Raw genomic sequence first — 16,253 nt, 5'->3', positions numbered from 1 at the left:
AGTCCCTTAGTCCTGCTCTGAAGTCTCTCTCTGAGCCACAAAGAAAACCACAGAAGAAGAAACTGTTATTTCCTACATGTGAGATACGGGGTTCAGCGGTGAGCTCATCAGTGTGCAGCTCCCATCTGGGGAACAGTCCACAGCCATCAGTCACACCTCCGTGAATCCACACACATTTTCCCAGGAGGTGGGGGGGTGAGAGGAGGTGCCTGGTGCCTCCTCCTCCTTTTACTGCTGAACACACCCTTTCTTCCCCTCTGTTGGCTCACTTTCAGGGCAGCAGCAGCAGATGGGCGCTCAGCTGAACACAGAGCAGCTTCTCGTTTTCCTGCCGTAACTCCAAGACTTCTTTTGTGCTTTTCCAGTCCGTGCTGCACCACCACCTCAGGATGAACGCCAACCCCTCGCTCGAGAAGATGCAGTCCAAGCTGCAGATGGCGAACGAAATGAGTGATGAGAAGAAGCTGTTCAGATTTAACGGAGTGTTATACCCGAGTCTCATGTGCCCCGAGGAGCATTTAAAAGCCCTGGAAAGCATGAAGGCCAGAGAAGATGATGTCATGCTGGTGGCTTACCCCAAATGTGGTGAGTAATGGTGATTGAACGGTTAAATCGCTCCCTGGCAGTAGCTGAGTGTAACGGGAGGCAGATTAAAACTTTTAAAGATGTTTTTTAAGCTGAAATGATGCGGTGAGCTCTGACCCATGAAATGGGCTCAGTGGATGCTCCTGGTCCAGATAAGAGGAGCTTCTGTTTAACTCCCGGCCAGAACCTTGATTTATGTTCATGCTTTTGAAGTAAAACCTTCGGTGGGCTGTAACAGCGCCGCGAATCCTCCTGGTGGCGCCTTTAAAACCTCAGAAAAGTTGACCTGCAGCGAAAGTTTCCTTTTGTCGCCTCGCTGCCTTCGCTCGGTAACTGTGGCGTAATCAGTGTGACACAGTAAGGCAGGAGTCAAACAGCTTATCTTGATCAACAGTGAGAAATCAAACCTCAGGTTCACCTGCATGTTTGCTGAAGGTGGGGTGACCTTTGCACACGCTGGTGCTCGGGGGTCCATTGTTTCCTCGGTCCACACCATGAACTTTGTCCGCTGATGGCTGATATTAATGACTGCAGCGCTCCCAGGAGCTAAACCGGTTTTCCAACAACCTTTGCATGCAAAGTAACAATGAGTTGTGTTCATAAAGGGGGTTAAATCCCTATCTGTTGATTTAAAAGTAACAGCTCCACGTGCATGAGCCTGTCATAAACCGTGAGTCAAAGAGAGGTCAGAAAACATCTGCAAGCTGCAGCGAAACAGCCCTGGAACAACGTTTTCAAACATATCTGAAAGTCTGCCGCTGATCTGCAGAGATTTGGATCATTTTTCTGCCTTTTCTAACTCTTTAAAACTTCTTATTTATTAGAAGTCATTTGTGAGCAACTTTCTGGAAGAGTTTCAGTGATTTCTGTCTCTAAAGCCAAACAGTTTAGGCACTAAAACCACTTTCTTTGGTCCAGGAAGAGATCCTGCTGGTGGTTTAAAACGAAGTGATTCAGATTATTAATTCAGTGGCACATGGAAATACAGTTTCATTAAGTTTAGCCTGCATGTTGCCAGCGATCTATCGGCTGTGATAAGTGACGATAATTAACTCCTTCCTCATTACCACTTTATGGTTTTACAGTGCTTGAACCATTTCCTGTTGCTCCACAGAAGCTGCAACAACTGCATTAAAACTTGAGGTTTTGTCATCACATCCTGTTTTTGGTGCCTAAGTTCAAGACTAAAACCTCAAGAACCACATGAGATAATGCTGGAAAAAGCTGGAAATTCTGCATCAAATGTGCAGAAATCTGTGTTTTCTTTTCTTTTTCTTATAGTATTCCCCAAGTTTGGTGATAATTCCACACAAGGACCCGTCTCAGGTCTGGAAAACCAGCCCTAACACTGAAGTTTAGATCGTCAAATGTCTTGATAATCTCCAAATTAAACGCTGAACAAAAACCAAGAAAAGCATTTCAGTCAGGCTGAGGTCTGGACTCTGACTGGACCATTGCAACACCTTGATTCTTTTCTTTTTCCCACATTCTGCTGTAGATCTGCTGCTGTCTTTGGGATCTTTGTCCTGTTGATGAGCCAGTTTCAGCCCAGCTTTAGCTGTGGGACAGATGGCCTCACATCTGACTCTAGAATACTTTGGTATCCAGAGGAGTTCATGGTGGACTCAATGACTGCAAGGTGCCCAGGTCCTGTGGCTGCAGAACCAGCCCAGATCATCAGCCCTCCACCACCGTGCTTGACAGCTGGTATGAGGTGTTTGTGCTGATCTGCTGTGTTTGGTTTCCTCCAAACGTGCTGCTGTGCATTAGGACCAAACATCTCCACTTTGCTCTGGTCTGTCCAAAGGACATTGTTCCAGAAGTCTTGAGCTTTGTTCAGATGCAGCTTTGCAAACCTAAGCTGTGCTGCCATGTTCTTTTTAGAGAGAAGAGGCTTTATCCTGCAGCCCTTCCAAACAAGCCATCCTTGTTCAGCCTTTTTCTAACTGTGCTGTCATGACCTTTAACCTTTAGCATGCTAACTGAGGCCTGTAGAGTCTGAGATGTATGACCTTTAACCTTTAGCATGCTAACTGAGGCCTGTAGAGTCTGAGATGTATGACCTTTAACCTTTAGCATGCTAACTGAGGCCTGTAGAGTCTGAGATGTATGACCTTTAACCTTTAGCATGCTAACTGAGGCCTGTAGAGTCTGAGATGTAGCTCTGGGCTTCTTCACCTTGGGGTGACCTTTAACCTTTAACATGCTAACTAAGGCCTGTAGAGTCTGAGATGTAGCTCTGGGCTTCTTCACCTTGGGGTGACCTTTAACCTTTAACATGCTAACTGAGGCCTGTAGAGTCTGAGATGTAGCTCTGGGCTTTTTCACCTTGGGGTGACCTTTAACCTTTAACATGCTAACTGAGGCCTGTAGAGTCTGAGATGTAGCTCTGGGCTTTTTCACCTTGGGGTGACCTTTAACCTTTAACATGCTAACTGAGGCCTGTAGAGTCTGAGATGTAGCTCTGGGCTTTTTCACCTTGGGGTGACCTTTAACCTTTAGCATGCTAACTGAGGCCTGTAGAGTCTGAGATGTAGCTCTGGGCTTCTTCACCTTGGGGTGACCTTTAACCTTTAACATGCTAACTGAGGCCTGTAGAGTCTGAGATGTAGCTCTGGGCTTTTTCACCTTGGGGTGACCTTTAACCTTTAACATGCTAACTGAGGCCTGTAGAGTCTGAGATGTAGCTCTGGGCTTCTTCACCTTGGGGTGACCTTTAACCTTTAGCATGCTAACTGAGGCCTGTGGAGTCTGAGATGTAGCTCTGGGCTTCTTCACCTTGGGGTGAACTTGCTGGGACGTCCACTCCTGGGAAGATTGACAGCTGTCCTGAATGTTTTCCACTTGTGAATAATCTTTCTCTCTGTAGAATGATGGACTCCAGATAGTCTGGAAATGGCCTTATAACCCTTCCCAGACTGATGGGCAGCAGCAGCTGCTTCTCTGAGATCATTGCTGGTGTCTTTCCTCCTTGGCATCGTGTTAAACTGACAGAACTCCTGCTTTTATAGAGCTGTTCACACTGACTGAGGATCAGTTAATCAGAGCATTGATCAGCAGCAGCTGGCTGCTTCTTACCCTCTTTGTTCCTTGGTCCAGGCATGAAGTTTGGAACCAGAAACCGACCAGGTTGAAACTAAACTTGAAAGATGAAAAGTCTTTATCTAACTCTGCAAAAATATGCCAAAAATAAGTAAATCAGAATGAGAGGGAAGGCAGAACCAGACTGAAACAATGAACTGGAAAATGACAAAGAAAACTCAGGAGACTGAACAAACAACTGGTGCATCTGGGAGAATTAAAACAGGAGAAACAGGAAAGTGACTTTCAAAATAAAACAGGAAACTAAACAAAGTCATGAACTGAACACAAGCAGAACAAAAACCAGACAAAGGACAAACGCTGGAGAGTCAAAGCTAAGTTAAAGCTACAAACTGAGCTGAGATCAGGACTGAGACCACATCAGATCCATAAGAAACCGCACAACTCGGGCAAATCAGGAAAGAGAGCCGAGAAACGGTAGAAGCAGAGAATAAACCCTGATTCATAACCCCAAAATAAAGAAGAAATCTGAATCAAACGAACCAGACACGGAAGCATGACCCAAAGGCTGACATTTTGTCTCAGTTTTAGTTAATTTCATTATGTTTTAATCGGTAAAACCACCATTTTCCACATGAATGTGTCTCCTGGAACCTTTCCTCACATGTACAGTTTGGATTAAAAAGCTTCTAATTTGCTTTGTTGCCTGGAACAGAATGAAGAACAAAAGCAGCTGAGATGCATTAAACCGCCTCCTTTAACGGCGGCCTGCGGGGACCCCTTCACTGACTTCACTTTGCAGGAATTCCCGGTTCCGCTCTCGACCACGGAGGGAAAGTTGAGATTTATCGGAGTTTGAAAGCACCGTGACGCCGCAGCTTTAATCTCGCACAAAGCGCCCACAGTGTGCATGTGCAGCAAGCGATGTGCAACATTCCTGCCGTTGCCGTGGTGCGTTCGAGGAATGTGACATGTTTACATTCGAAAAGCTTTTTGCAGCGCAGGCAGACAGATGAGCGATGAGTTGGAGGCATTTTAGATTGAAAAACCACATCTGCAGACGTCCTGCAGGGGCCTGCTTGGACAGGAGCCCGCTGGGGGAGATCTTTATCTGTGTTCCTGCAGTCAAACCAATGAGGAGCCTCCTTTACAGACGTCTAAACAACCCTTTTGGACAAGATGGGACTGATTGCAGGCAGCTCAATCAGCTGAGGGAGGAGCCTTCATACGCTGCGTTTACTGTCTTCAGCCCTCACTGGCTTCTGTGAAACTGGCTTTTCCACCATTTTCTGTCTCCAGATGCCTGCTTTAAATCACAGAAAGATTCTCAGGCACTTCAGGAATTTGCCAGTTGACCGCATTCGTGTAAACTGACTCAGCTCCAGTCAGTTAAACCTATAGATTTGGTTCAGTTGTTCCACATTGTGAGGAACATTTATGTGTTTTCCGTCATGTGTCACTCAGAAATGTTCTTCCCTGTTTCACACCTGAGGGGTGCACTGAAAGAGAAGATTAGTGGACTATAATGAGCTGAAAATCAGAGTTTTGAGTGTTTGAAAGTGGATTTTTGTCTTCCTGGTATCCCAGAGAGCTGAATCAGACTCAAACACCGTCTTTTTAATCTCTTAATCTTTGCAGATACAGTAAAACATTTCGTTAAACATGAAAATGAGTCGGTCCAGAACAACATATCAGAATATCTCATTTATGATTTGGTCAGTTAATGACATGATTTCAGGTTATAGTGGGACAAAGTTTGAGCTGAACGGTCTTCTTATCAAGTTAAAAGTCCAGGGACAGATATTAACTCGACTCTTTTCTGGCAGCAGTCCTCTCGTCTTCATCATCCACACAACCTGCTCTTTATGTGAAAAAGTGTCCTCTGATTGGTGGATTTTGAGTAAATGACTCATTTCAGGTGAGCGCCTGAAGTTTTTGAGGTTTGGCAAACTACTTTCCTCAGTTTTCTTTCCCTTTTTCCTCGTTTTGTTCCTGCTTCCTGTTTACTTCTGTAAAGCCCACTTTGCTCTGGTCTTGGATATCAGTTTATCTGGTTTCTTTTCGGCTGCACGTTTAGTTAAATCAAATTAAAAGGCCTCCTGCCTGTGAGCATATGTTTGGCTCCTCTTTACTGTGACAGAATCATCAGTCGGCACCAGAAATTAACTAGAAATCAGCACATTTGTTGCTGCTTGAAGACACTTAAAACGAGCAGAAGATAAACATTAATTTCTCTATTGTTATCGGTGAAATTCATGGTTCAAGAGGCGAATCATAAGAGACAAAATACTGGCACAAGACAAGGGAAACGCAGACTATTTAAACACATGAGGGACCGAGGGGAACAGGTGGAAACACTTTGGGAATCAGGGAAGACGATCAGGAGGAAGGGCAAGAAGCCTGAAACCAGAGGGGAAAGTTGGCGAATTTCAAAATAAAACAGGAAATGACGAGAAATGGAAAAGAAAATAAACTGACAACCTGATGGATAGAAGCCAAACGAGCTAAATGTTTGTGTAGCAGAAGTCTCTGCGTGTTTGTCCCGAAGCTCAGACCATGACCACAGAAAGAAAGACGCAGCATGGAAAGAAACATCTGAGGAACAAACCAGCAAACACACGAAAGCGCTTCGCTGTGAACCAGTTTCAGCTGATAAAACAGTTAATCTGAGGCGGTTCTCCACAGCCACAGCGCGACTTAGCTGCTGAAACACAAGAGGGACCAACATGAGGGACCAAGGGGAACAGGTGGAAACAGTTTGGGAATCAGGGAAGACGATCAGGAGGAAGGGCAAGATACCTGAAACAAGAGGGGAAAGTTGGCGAATTTCAAAATAAAACAGGAAGTGACGAGACCTGAAGAAAACCTAAACCGTGACATTGACTGTGTGTGTGTGCAGGTTTTAACTGGATGGTGGGAGTTCTGAGGAAGATCATTTCGGAGGCCAAGGGGGTGAAAACAGAAGCCAGGGTGCCTCCACTGATCGAGTTTTTTGGACCAGATATCTTAAAGGTACTCACTGATGTGTGTTCTGACTTTATTATCAGGTGATAAAAGGCTTTTTTAGTAAAAACCCAGCTAAGTTTGCTTGGTGTCATCATGATTTATCCCACAGGTTTTGATTTAAATCCCTCCTTTGATTTGAGTTTTTAAAGTTTGATCAGGTGTCCATGTGTTTAATCACACTTCTGCATCACATCTGCAGCATCAGGCACCAGTCTGCTGTCTTTTATGTGCGTTTTTATGGGTGTGCATGTTCAGGGAGGATGAGGCAGATGATGTGAACTGAGGTTAAACCCGTCTGCAGCTGGATGTTCATACAGGTGGATTTAAAGGGAGCTTTTGAAAGGTAAATTAGGCTCATTGGTGAAGTCAGCAGGTGGAGGAGGAAGGCTCAGAGAACCAGAAGTTCTTTTAAATTGTTGTGATTATAGGGGGGGGGGGGGGTTCCCATCTTTAAGAAGGAGAACCGGAGAGTCCAACTACAGGGACAGGAGCCGAGCGATTGTTCAGATTCAGGAGGAGCAGTGTGGTTTTGGCCCGGTTCATGGAACAGTGGAGCTACTGAGGGATCATGGGAGTTGGATCAGGGCTCACCCTGAGGGCTTCTGTGGAGGGTTGTGCAGGAGTTTGGGGTCAGAATCTGAGATATTGAGTCCCAGAATAAGCTGTGTCCTCACTCTTGGTTTACGGTGCGTGTTGGACTGCATCAGGGCTGCCCCTCCCCACCTGTTTGTGGTTCTCATGGACAGGATCTGGAGGTGGGAGAGGAGGGCGTCTGGTTCTGCTGTTTGCAGACGATGTGGTTCTGCTGGCCTTCAGCTTCACAGCCGGGATGAACGTCAGCTCCTCTGAAGTCCACAGGCTTCGTCACGTAAAAGACAAAATACGACACAGAAGCATAAAGGCCATAGAAAGATGGTTCTGCAAAATGGATGCTGGTTGTGTCATAAAGGTTTCAGAACACACAGTGACTCGTGCCCACTGCTGAATGCTCCTACAGAACAGAACTGGACCACAGAACAACTAAAAAGGTTCTGATGAATCCTGCTTCTTTTATATCATGTGAACAACCAAGTCCGTGTGTTTCTGTTACCTGGTGACGACGTGGGAGGAGATCACCGTATTTTCCACACTATAAGGCTCACCCGAGCATAAGGCGCACCCGAGCATAAGGCTCACCCGAGCATAAGGCTCACCTGAATATAAGGCTCACCTGAGTATAAGGCTCACCCGAGTATAAGGCTCACCCGAGTATAAGACTCACCTAAGTATAAGGCTCACCTGAGTATAAGGCTCACCTGAGTATAGGACTCACTCGAGCATAAGGCTCACCCGAGTATAAGGCTCACCCAAGTATAAGGCTCACCCGAGTATAAGACTCACCCGATTATAAGGCTCACCAGAGTATAGGACTCACTCGAGCATAAGGCGCACCCGAGCATAAGGCTCACCTGAATATAAGGCTCACCAGAGTATAAGGCTCACCAGAGTATAAGGCTCACCAGAGTATAAGGCTCACCCGAGTATAAGGCTCACCCGAGTATAAGGCTCACCCGAGTATAAGACTCACCTAAGTATAAGGCTCACCTGAGTATAAGGCTCACCTGAGTATAAGGCTAACCTGAGTATAAGGCTCACCCGAGTATAAGGCTCACCCGAGTATAAGGCTCACCCGAGTATAAGACTCACCTAAGTATAAGGCTCACCTGAGTATAAGGCTCACCTGAGTATAAGGCTCACCTGAGTATAAGGCTCACCAGAGTATAAGGCTCACCCGAGTATAAGGCGCACCCGAGTATAAGGCTCACCCGAGTATAAGGCGCACCCGAGTATAAGGCTCACCCGAGTATAAGGCTCACCCGAGTATAAGACTCACCCGATTATAAGGCTCACCCGATTATAAGGCTCACCCGAGTATAGGACTCACTCGAGCATAAGGCGCACCCGAGCATAAGGCTCACCTGAATATAAGGCTCACCAGAGTATAAGGCTCACCAGAGTATAAGGCTCACCAGAGTATAAGGCTCACCAGAGTATAAGGCTCACCCGAGTATAAGGCTCACCCGAGTATAAGGCTCACCCAAGTATAAGGCTCACCCGAGTATAAGACTCACCTAAGTATAAGGCTCACCTGAGTATAAGGCTCACCTGAGTATAAGGCTCACCTAAGTATAAGGCTAACCTGAGTATAAGGCTCACCCGAGTATAAGGCTCACCCGAGTATAAGGCTCACCCAAGTATAAGGCTCACCCGAGTATAAGACTCACCTAAGTATAAGGCTCACCTGAGTATAAGGCTCACCTGAGTATAAGGCTCACCTAAGTATAAGGCTAACCTGAGTATAAGGCTAACCTGAGTATAAGGCTCACCTGAGTATAAGGCGCAGCCTCAATTATGGGGTCAATTTCTGGGAAGTGCTGGCCTCCACCAGGGCTGCCCCTCCTCACCTGCTTGTGGTTCTCATGGACAGGATCTGGAGGTGGGAGAGGAGGGCGTCTGGTTCTGCTGTTTGCAGACGATGTGGTTCTGCTGGCCTTCAGCTTCACAGCCGGGATGAACGTCAGCTCCTCTGAAGTCCACACAGAAGCATAAAGGCCATAAAAAGATGGTTCTGCAGAGGTTGATGTCGGCACCAGTTGCTTGAGCATATAAAGAGGAGAGCCACTGTTTCTGTGACTTGTTCCTGTGTTGCTGCTTCAGTTTAGATAGAAACACAAAGCTTAAATTAAACTGCTTTGATGAGGTGGCCATGGTTAAAAGAACTTATTATTTAACTGAATGTGGAGGCGCCGGGTGACCAGAATGTCAGTTTATTGAAGAACACTGATGACTTCATGCTGATTTTTGTTGTTGTAAAACGATCAAATAAATGTCTTTAACTTCTAATTATTTCAAATTAGTGCATAACCAATTAAAATAGCCACAAATCATGACAATAACTGATATTAAGCAACAGGTTCAAGCCCAACATCTTCTTAGTTTCTCACCCGCTCCAATCAGGATCCAGACATTAAGTGTTTATTTCCTCCAAAGGTTTCATCCTGAATAAACATGTATAAAAGTCATGTATTAAAGCTGAACCCACCTCTGCCTTCAGGCCATGGATGAGACTCCTTCTCCAAGGTTTCTGGGGACTCACCTCCATCCTGACAACATCCCCTCCTCCTTCGATGAGAACAAAACAAAGGTACGTCTCTCAGCTTCGGCAGGAATCACACGACCGCTTCCATCCCAGAGTCTTTCTCAGGCGTTTTCCTCAAAGTCTGACGCTGCTTCCTGCTTCTCGCAGAGAGTTCCCGGCTCTGGCAGCGCCTTCGGTTCAGTGTTTCTTAGTTTCATCACCTTCCTGAGCTCATGAAGAACGTCACGGGGTTCAGGAGGGATGATGAGCAGTACAGCAAAAACTAACGAAGCACAACAACTGGAGTTTAGCTAAAGTAACGAGAAAACGTTTGAAAACTTTGCCAAAAGCTTTATTAGAAACAAGAAGAAACCCAGAACCAAACCCTGACATCTTCACATCGTTTCTGTTGTTAAAGCAGTTTAAGGATGTTTCGGCCTTCGGACGGTTCAGATGGCTGGATAGAACCAGCTTTCAGTATTACTCTTGCACCAACATATCATCACAGCTTCAGCAACAAGATGTCTGGATGTCTCCTGGCTGCTTTCCACGGTCAGCTGCTGATAATCCGTCGCAGCTGTGCTCACTCGTCTCATCGCTCTCTGGATCTAAGCTCCTTGGTTTTTCTCGCTCTGGCTTCATTGCTGTTTTCTGCTTTTTCTCCCCTCGTCAGGTTGTTTATTGTGTCTTCAGGTTCGGTTCTCCAGCTCATCGGCTCTCGAGCTGAGAGCGAGAACAGCCCGATTCAGCCTCCTTCTGCACAACTCCTCTTCAGTGAAAACTAACACGAGCGCCTTCTGTTGCACAGATGCTGGTGATCTTCAGGAACCCCAAAGACACGCTGGTGTCCTTCTATCATTTCTCCAACAACAACCCGGTTCTGCCATCCGTGGAGTCCTGGGACTCCTTCTTCTCCCAGTTCATGAGTGGAGACGGTGAGGAAATAAACTTAATGATTATCTATCAGATACAGACGTCATCATCTTTTAATTATTTCCTGCTTCGTTAGGAAGGGACGTTTATGTTTATGTTTCTGTATTTATCAGACGTTTTTATCCAAAGCGACTTACAAATGAAGATATAACAGCTGTATAAAAAGCTAACAATAAGCTACATAGAAGGAACCCAGGAGTCCGACTCTGTCAGAGGGGACAGAGTAGAGATAGGGTGCAGGCATAGAAGGAAGAGCAGAAAGACTTTATTATTCACGTTTTAGCTGTTATTTGGTTAATTTAAGTGCAGATGTTGTCACAATCAACCACATCATTATGAAATGTTAGTTGACAAATCCATTTTTAGACAAAAAGTGACCTTTTCTTGAAGAATTTTGGCTAATTTTCGGGTCCTACTTGCACCAAGGATTTTCTTTTGGGTGCCAGGATTCTCAATATTGACCTTAAAGTCAGAGTAAAACTGAAATAACTGCAGAACAATGTGTTATGAACTATTCGGTCAAGCATAGAGTTTATATTTCTGTATTTAGCAGCTGCTTACAAATGAAGATGTAACAGCTTTATAAAAAGCTAACAATAAGCTCCATAGAAGGAACCCAGGAGTCCGACTCTGTCAGAGGGGACAGAGTAGAGATAGGGTGCAGGCATAGAAGGAAGAGCAGAAAGATAAAGTGCAGAGATAGAGGGGGTAGGGAAGTACAAGGTAAGTGCTGGGATAGGAGATGCTCTCTGAAGAGCTGGGTTTTCAGGAGCTTCTTGAAGATAGACAGGGACGCCCCTGTTCTGGTAGCGCTCGGTAGGTCATTCCACCATCGTGGGACGACACATGAACAGAGTTTGGATTGTCTTAGGCGTGGTGTAGGAGCTGCTAGACGACAATCCTGGGACCAACGGAGGGACCCAGTTGGGACAGAAGCCTTTGCAAGAGCATTCAAGTAGATGGAGCCGCTCCATTAAGCACTCATGTTGGATGGCTTCTGGCATTTCACATGCACTTATTCTCACAATCTCAGGAGATTCAGGAGCTTTTATTTGATAAAAATGTGAAAAAAGGCTTGTTTTTAGATTGATTTTGTTCTGCAGACACATCAGATGATTCTACCTGCCAAACCCAGCAGAAAATGTCTTTTCTGAAAGGTTCTCGGCTCCAAAGTTGTTAGTTATTTTGTGTGTAAATGAGTGAATGGTATTCATACTTCCTTTTGTTCTGCACAGTCTTTGGTTTTAATATGTAAACCTGAGCTCTGCTGTTTTACGGCCTGACACCTGCCAGTAAACGTTGTGCAGCTGACTCAGCAGCTCACTGTGGAAATGTTGGACCGATCCAAAAAAGGAACCCATAAAAAACATGGTTTGCAACAGAGAAAAGACCCAAAAAGAGAATAACTTTGTGCTATAAGTTCAGCATTCAGTCGGTTACGATGATCAGCCATAAGATTAACACCAGCTCAAGTTAAGCTGGTGGGATTTATAGTTTGTTAAGGTTTTTGTCAACGGCCAAAAGCTGTTTTATAGCATCTCCAGAAGCTCTTTTTGGAAGTTTCTGATCTGCAGAGGTCAGGACGTACAAAAATTGCTCCAAAGAGGCAAAAACAGTGAACTGGCAAGAGGGTCAAAGGCAGCCGAGAGTCCCTGACTGTGGAGCCCGTGTTGTTGGGACCACCAGAAGAAAACTGCAGCCCAAGTTACTGTAAAATGGATGCTGGTTGTGTCATAAAAGTTTCAGAACACACAGTGACTCGTGCCCACTGCTGAATGTTCCTACAGAACAGAACTGCACCACAGAACGACTGAAAAGGTTCTGATGAATCCTGCTTCTTTCATATCATGTGAACAACCAAGTCTGTGTGTTTCTGTTACCTGGTGAAGACGTGGGAGGAGATTACCGTATTTTCCACACTATAAGGCTCACCTGAGTATAAGGCTCACCTGAGTATAAGGTGCAGCCTCAATTATGGGTCCATTTCTGTACTTAACCCATACATGAGGCTCACCTGAGTAATATGTTTTGTTTATGTTTTATATTTATGCATTTAACAGACGCTTTTATCCAAAGCTCACCAGAGTATAAGGCTCACCAGAGTATAAGGTGCAGCCGAGTATTAGGCTCACCAGAGTATAAGGCGCAGCCTCAATTATGGGGTCCATTTCTGTACTTAACCCATATATAAGGCTCACCTGAGTATAAGACTTACCTGAGTATAAGGCTCACCAGAGTATAAGGCGCAGCCTCAATTATGGGGTCCATTTCTGTACTTAACCCATACATAAGGCGCACCTGAGTATAAGGCGTACGTATTACCTAATGTTCTCCGATTGGTTTATCGCTGCCAGCACATGTAGTGCATGTATTACCTCCCTGTGTCAGCGGGAAATGGTCCGACGGTCAAGTACAACATCGTCGGTGGTTTTTACACTTTATAAACTGCACATCGGTCTGCATCACCCATCTCAGACTGAAGAACAGACTCACTGGGACATGGGCAAAAGCATTAATGATGACACGATTCAGTCGCTAAGTACGAGCTCGGTACAATCTTCGCCCCATTCAGAGTGAATGGCTGGGATCCGCCTGGATTCACTCCGAACACAAAGTGAGCGATGGAAGTGGCCAGTTGCCATTAATTTCCAATGTACAGAGCGAAGAGGCGTGGCTAAAGTAAACGTGGCGCTGACTTTTGTGTGTGCAGTTCCTTGGGGATCCTACTTTGATCACGCTTTGGCCTGGGAGAAGAAGATGGATGATCCCAACGTGATGATCGTCACCTACGAGGAGTTAAAGCAGGTCTGATTTCACAGAGAACGTTGACTGAAACACTCACATGAAGTGCATGTAAGAGATCTGCTTGTGTTTGCTGCCCCGCAGGACCTGAGCGCCGGCATCCGTCAGATCTCCAGCTTCTTCGACTTCAGCCTGACCGAAGCTCAGGTCCAGCAGATCGCAGGAGAGAGCACCTTCAACGCCATGAAGCAGAGCTCCGCCAACTCCCATGGCAACATGGGAAACGTCATCTTCAGGAAAGGTGACTCAGAAATTTATTTTCTACCATATAAAACTTTTTTAGAACAACATCTTTAATCTTCTTTATATTCAGAGACCCGGTTTGAGCCTAAAAACTACAGTTCCCATGAGCCACCATTAAGTTGTCGGAGTAGATTCTTAGTCCTCCAGATCAGGGTAATCTTTTATAAAGGCAATGCTTTTATAAACATTCAGACGAGTCTCTGATATCAGTTCAAAACAGAGCTGGTGTCAACATGGGGTTCGCATAGTTTTGCTAAAAACGGGGGTAACCAGCTGCCATCATGGTCCAAAATGGAGATAATTCCTGCGGCAGCTAAAGGTTCAGACAGGGCCGGCTCTGGGTAATATGGCGCTCCAGGTGAGAGTCGTCTCTCGAAATTGAATAAACTTGCTCCTCAGGTGCTTTCAAATATCTTTTCATTGCACCTGGAAAAATCCAAATAATAATAGGTTACATTGCAGCCAACAGCCAAGCTTACAATAAACAGAGTTTATCTCAGGGTTCCTCTCATACATTCGAGGTGTTTAGGCTTTATTCTGAAGCTTTTACCCTCTATTTACTGCACAAGTTCAGCCAATGTCAGCTTGGCAGCCGTTTGCCAGACATTTACAGTAGTATATTTTAAATGTATAGTAGAGTATAATAGCTTGGGAACCTGTCTGTGAGTAGTAACTTTAGGATAGTAGTGCTATCTAACACAGCTAGCTTAGCTTTGCACTAGCTGTTAGCCAAAATGAAGAAATTCAATTTTATTTATATAGCGCCAAATTACAACAATTGTCATCTCAAGGCACTTAAGTAATATAGTCCAATTCAAGCCAATTGGAATTCAATTAATTGTAATCATAATCCAATTAATTCATATAGAGCCAATTTAAAAAATAATATCCGAGCTAAGGAAACCAACAGATTGCACCGAAAAAAAATCAACACCTAATGCTTTAAGAGTTATTTAATGTTACATACCTCTGCTTTGGGCCAGTTTTTCCTCTGCTTTCTAAAAGCAGCACCTGACGGCTTGGGCGCACTTTTCATGATAGAAGATGAAAAAAATAAACGTTTATTTATATCTTTAAAAGAAAAAGTGTAAAGAAATTTGAAGGTTAGGTTGAAATTTATTATTCGTATCTCAGAGTATAATTTTTTTTAAATTATGATTTTTTTTTTTCCACTTTGAGAATTACATTTTTGCGCCCCTCCAGCAGATGGCGCCCCAGGCGACCGCCTGGTTCACCTATGCCCAGAGCCAGCCCTGGGTTCAGGGCATAAGATTCAGCTGTCAGTGTGGTTAGTTTGTATTAGCCATAAAAATACAAGAAGCAGGAGTTTGTTACCCCATGAGACTGATGTCCATCATCCATTTAATCTCTTGAAAAGAGGGAAAATCATGTTTTTGGACAATGTGCGCTCAGGAGGCGGATCAGTCTCCTGCAGCAGAATTAGATGTTAATATGGAAGTTAAAATGTTAATATTTTATCGTGTCTGTATTTTTGTGCCCATGCAGGTGAGGTCGGAGACTGGAAGAACCATTTCACTCCAGAACAGAGCCGAGAAATGGACGAGGCCTTCAACAAACGTCTGGGAGGAACCAGGCTGGGAGCCAAACTCAACTACCAACAGCACTGTCAGTGAGAAAAGAGGAAGAGGAGGGACTCTGGGACTTTTCTGCCCTGAGCCGAGTCATACAGGCAACTCCACTTGGTTTGGAGCGTGACATCAACCCTTAAATACCTTTAATCTAAACAGGTAAAAAAAACCCTACCTGGCAGGCTCAGTTCAGGGCCAGAAGTCCCACCACAGCTCCAGGAAAAAAGAAAGATGGAGGAAAAAACCTCAACATGATTAAGTTTTTATGATTGCAATCAGTAAACTTTTGTTGTAAAAATTCTACAATGAAAAACATGACAGAAACGGTTCGATGGGGCAGCCTCCTTAACTTCTGCTTTTATAAGAAATCTCTAAATACGCAGAAGTTTAGGACCCTGGAGGGGGGACAGATTGTGATTTTTACGGTAAAATCTCCATCTTGTTGGTCTTCCACAGGCTGCTCAGCTAACTGTGAATCTAACAGCTAATCCCTATGTGAATGTATGTAATCTATGTAATTTACAGGACTACGATGAAAAATAAAACCTTTTTTCTGTGATGTCAGATCGTCTGACTCCATCTTCTGTTACTGAGCACAACCAGAGACATTTATATGTCACATTATATTGAAAGTAGTATCATCAATTGTTAAACTGTTAAATTTGGAAACAGGATTTACTTCAAACATAAGAACTTGTGTAAAATGTTTTATGAATGCTAAATTATCAACAAACTGGTCGGTAACCAACAGCAGGCGAGTAATTTACGGAACAAAGGGTTTAGCTTTTGTCTTTTTCTCATCTTTTTTCAAAAACTGCAAAAAAGCCCAGCGCTACATCTCAGACTCTACAGGCCTCAGTTAGCATGTTAAAGGTTAAAGGTCACCCCAAGGTGAAAAAGCCCAGAGCTACATCTCAGACTCTACAGGCCTCAGT

At 44.6% G+C, this 16,253-nt stretch overlaps 1 protein-coding gene across 1 annotated transcript; it reads left to right on the top strand.

Moving 5' to 3' along the window:
- The first annotated feature begins 354 nt into the window (after positions 1–354).
- On the top strand, positions 355–15,650 carry sult6b1 (sulfotransferase family, cytosolic, 6b, member 1). The gene is made up of 7 exons (XM_072390502.1): positions 355–585; positions 6,527–6,639; positions 9,728–9,817; positions 10,560–10,686; positions 13,395–13,489; positions 13,571–13,727; positions 15,236–15,650. Exons 1-7 carry the CDS (start codon positions 390–392, stop codon positions 15,361–15,363), a joined length of 906 nt encoding a protein of 301 aa, XP_072246603.1. The 5' UTR covers positions 355–389; the 3' UTR covers positions 15,364–15,650.
- The last annotated feature ends 603 nt before the right edge of the window (positions 15,651–16,253 follow it).

Source organism: Leuresthes tenuis, unplaced genomic scaffold (assembly GCF_036924035.1).
Source record: "Leuresthes tenuis unplaced genomic scaffold, fLeuTen1.0.hap1 SCAF_8, whole genome shotgun sequence".
Taxonomy (NCBI): domain Eukaryota; kingdom Metazoa; phylum Chordata; class Actinopteri; order Atheriniformes; family Atherinopsidae; genus Leuresthes; species Leuresthes tenuis.
Note: the sequence above shows the minus strand (reverse complement) of the source record. Positions and strands in the feature narration are given on the sequence as shown.

Excerpts from the sequence above, each read along its gene's own strand:
- sult6b1 (XM_072390502.1), top strand. The coding sequence starts at position 390 with ATGAACGCCAACCCCTCGCTCGAGAAGATGCAGTCCAAGCTGCAGATG. Across the intron at positions 13,490-13,570 it reads CCTACGAGGAGTTAAAGCAG|GACCTGAGCGCCGGCATCCG; the intron begins GTCTGATTTCAC and ends GCTGCCCCGCAG. Across the intron at positions 13,728-15,235 it reads AAACGTCATCTTCAGGAAAG|GTGAGGTCGGAGACTGGAAG; the intron begins GTGACTCAGAAA and ends GTGCCCATGCAG.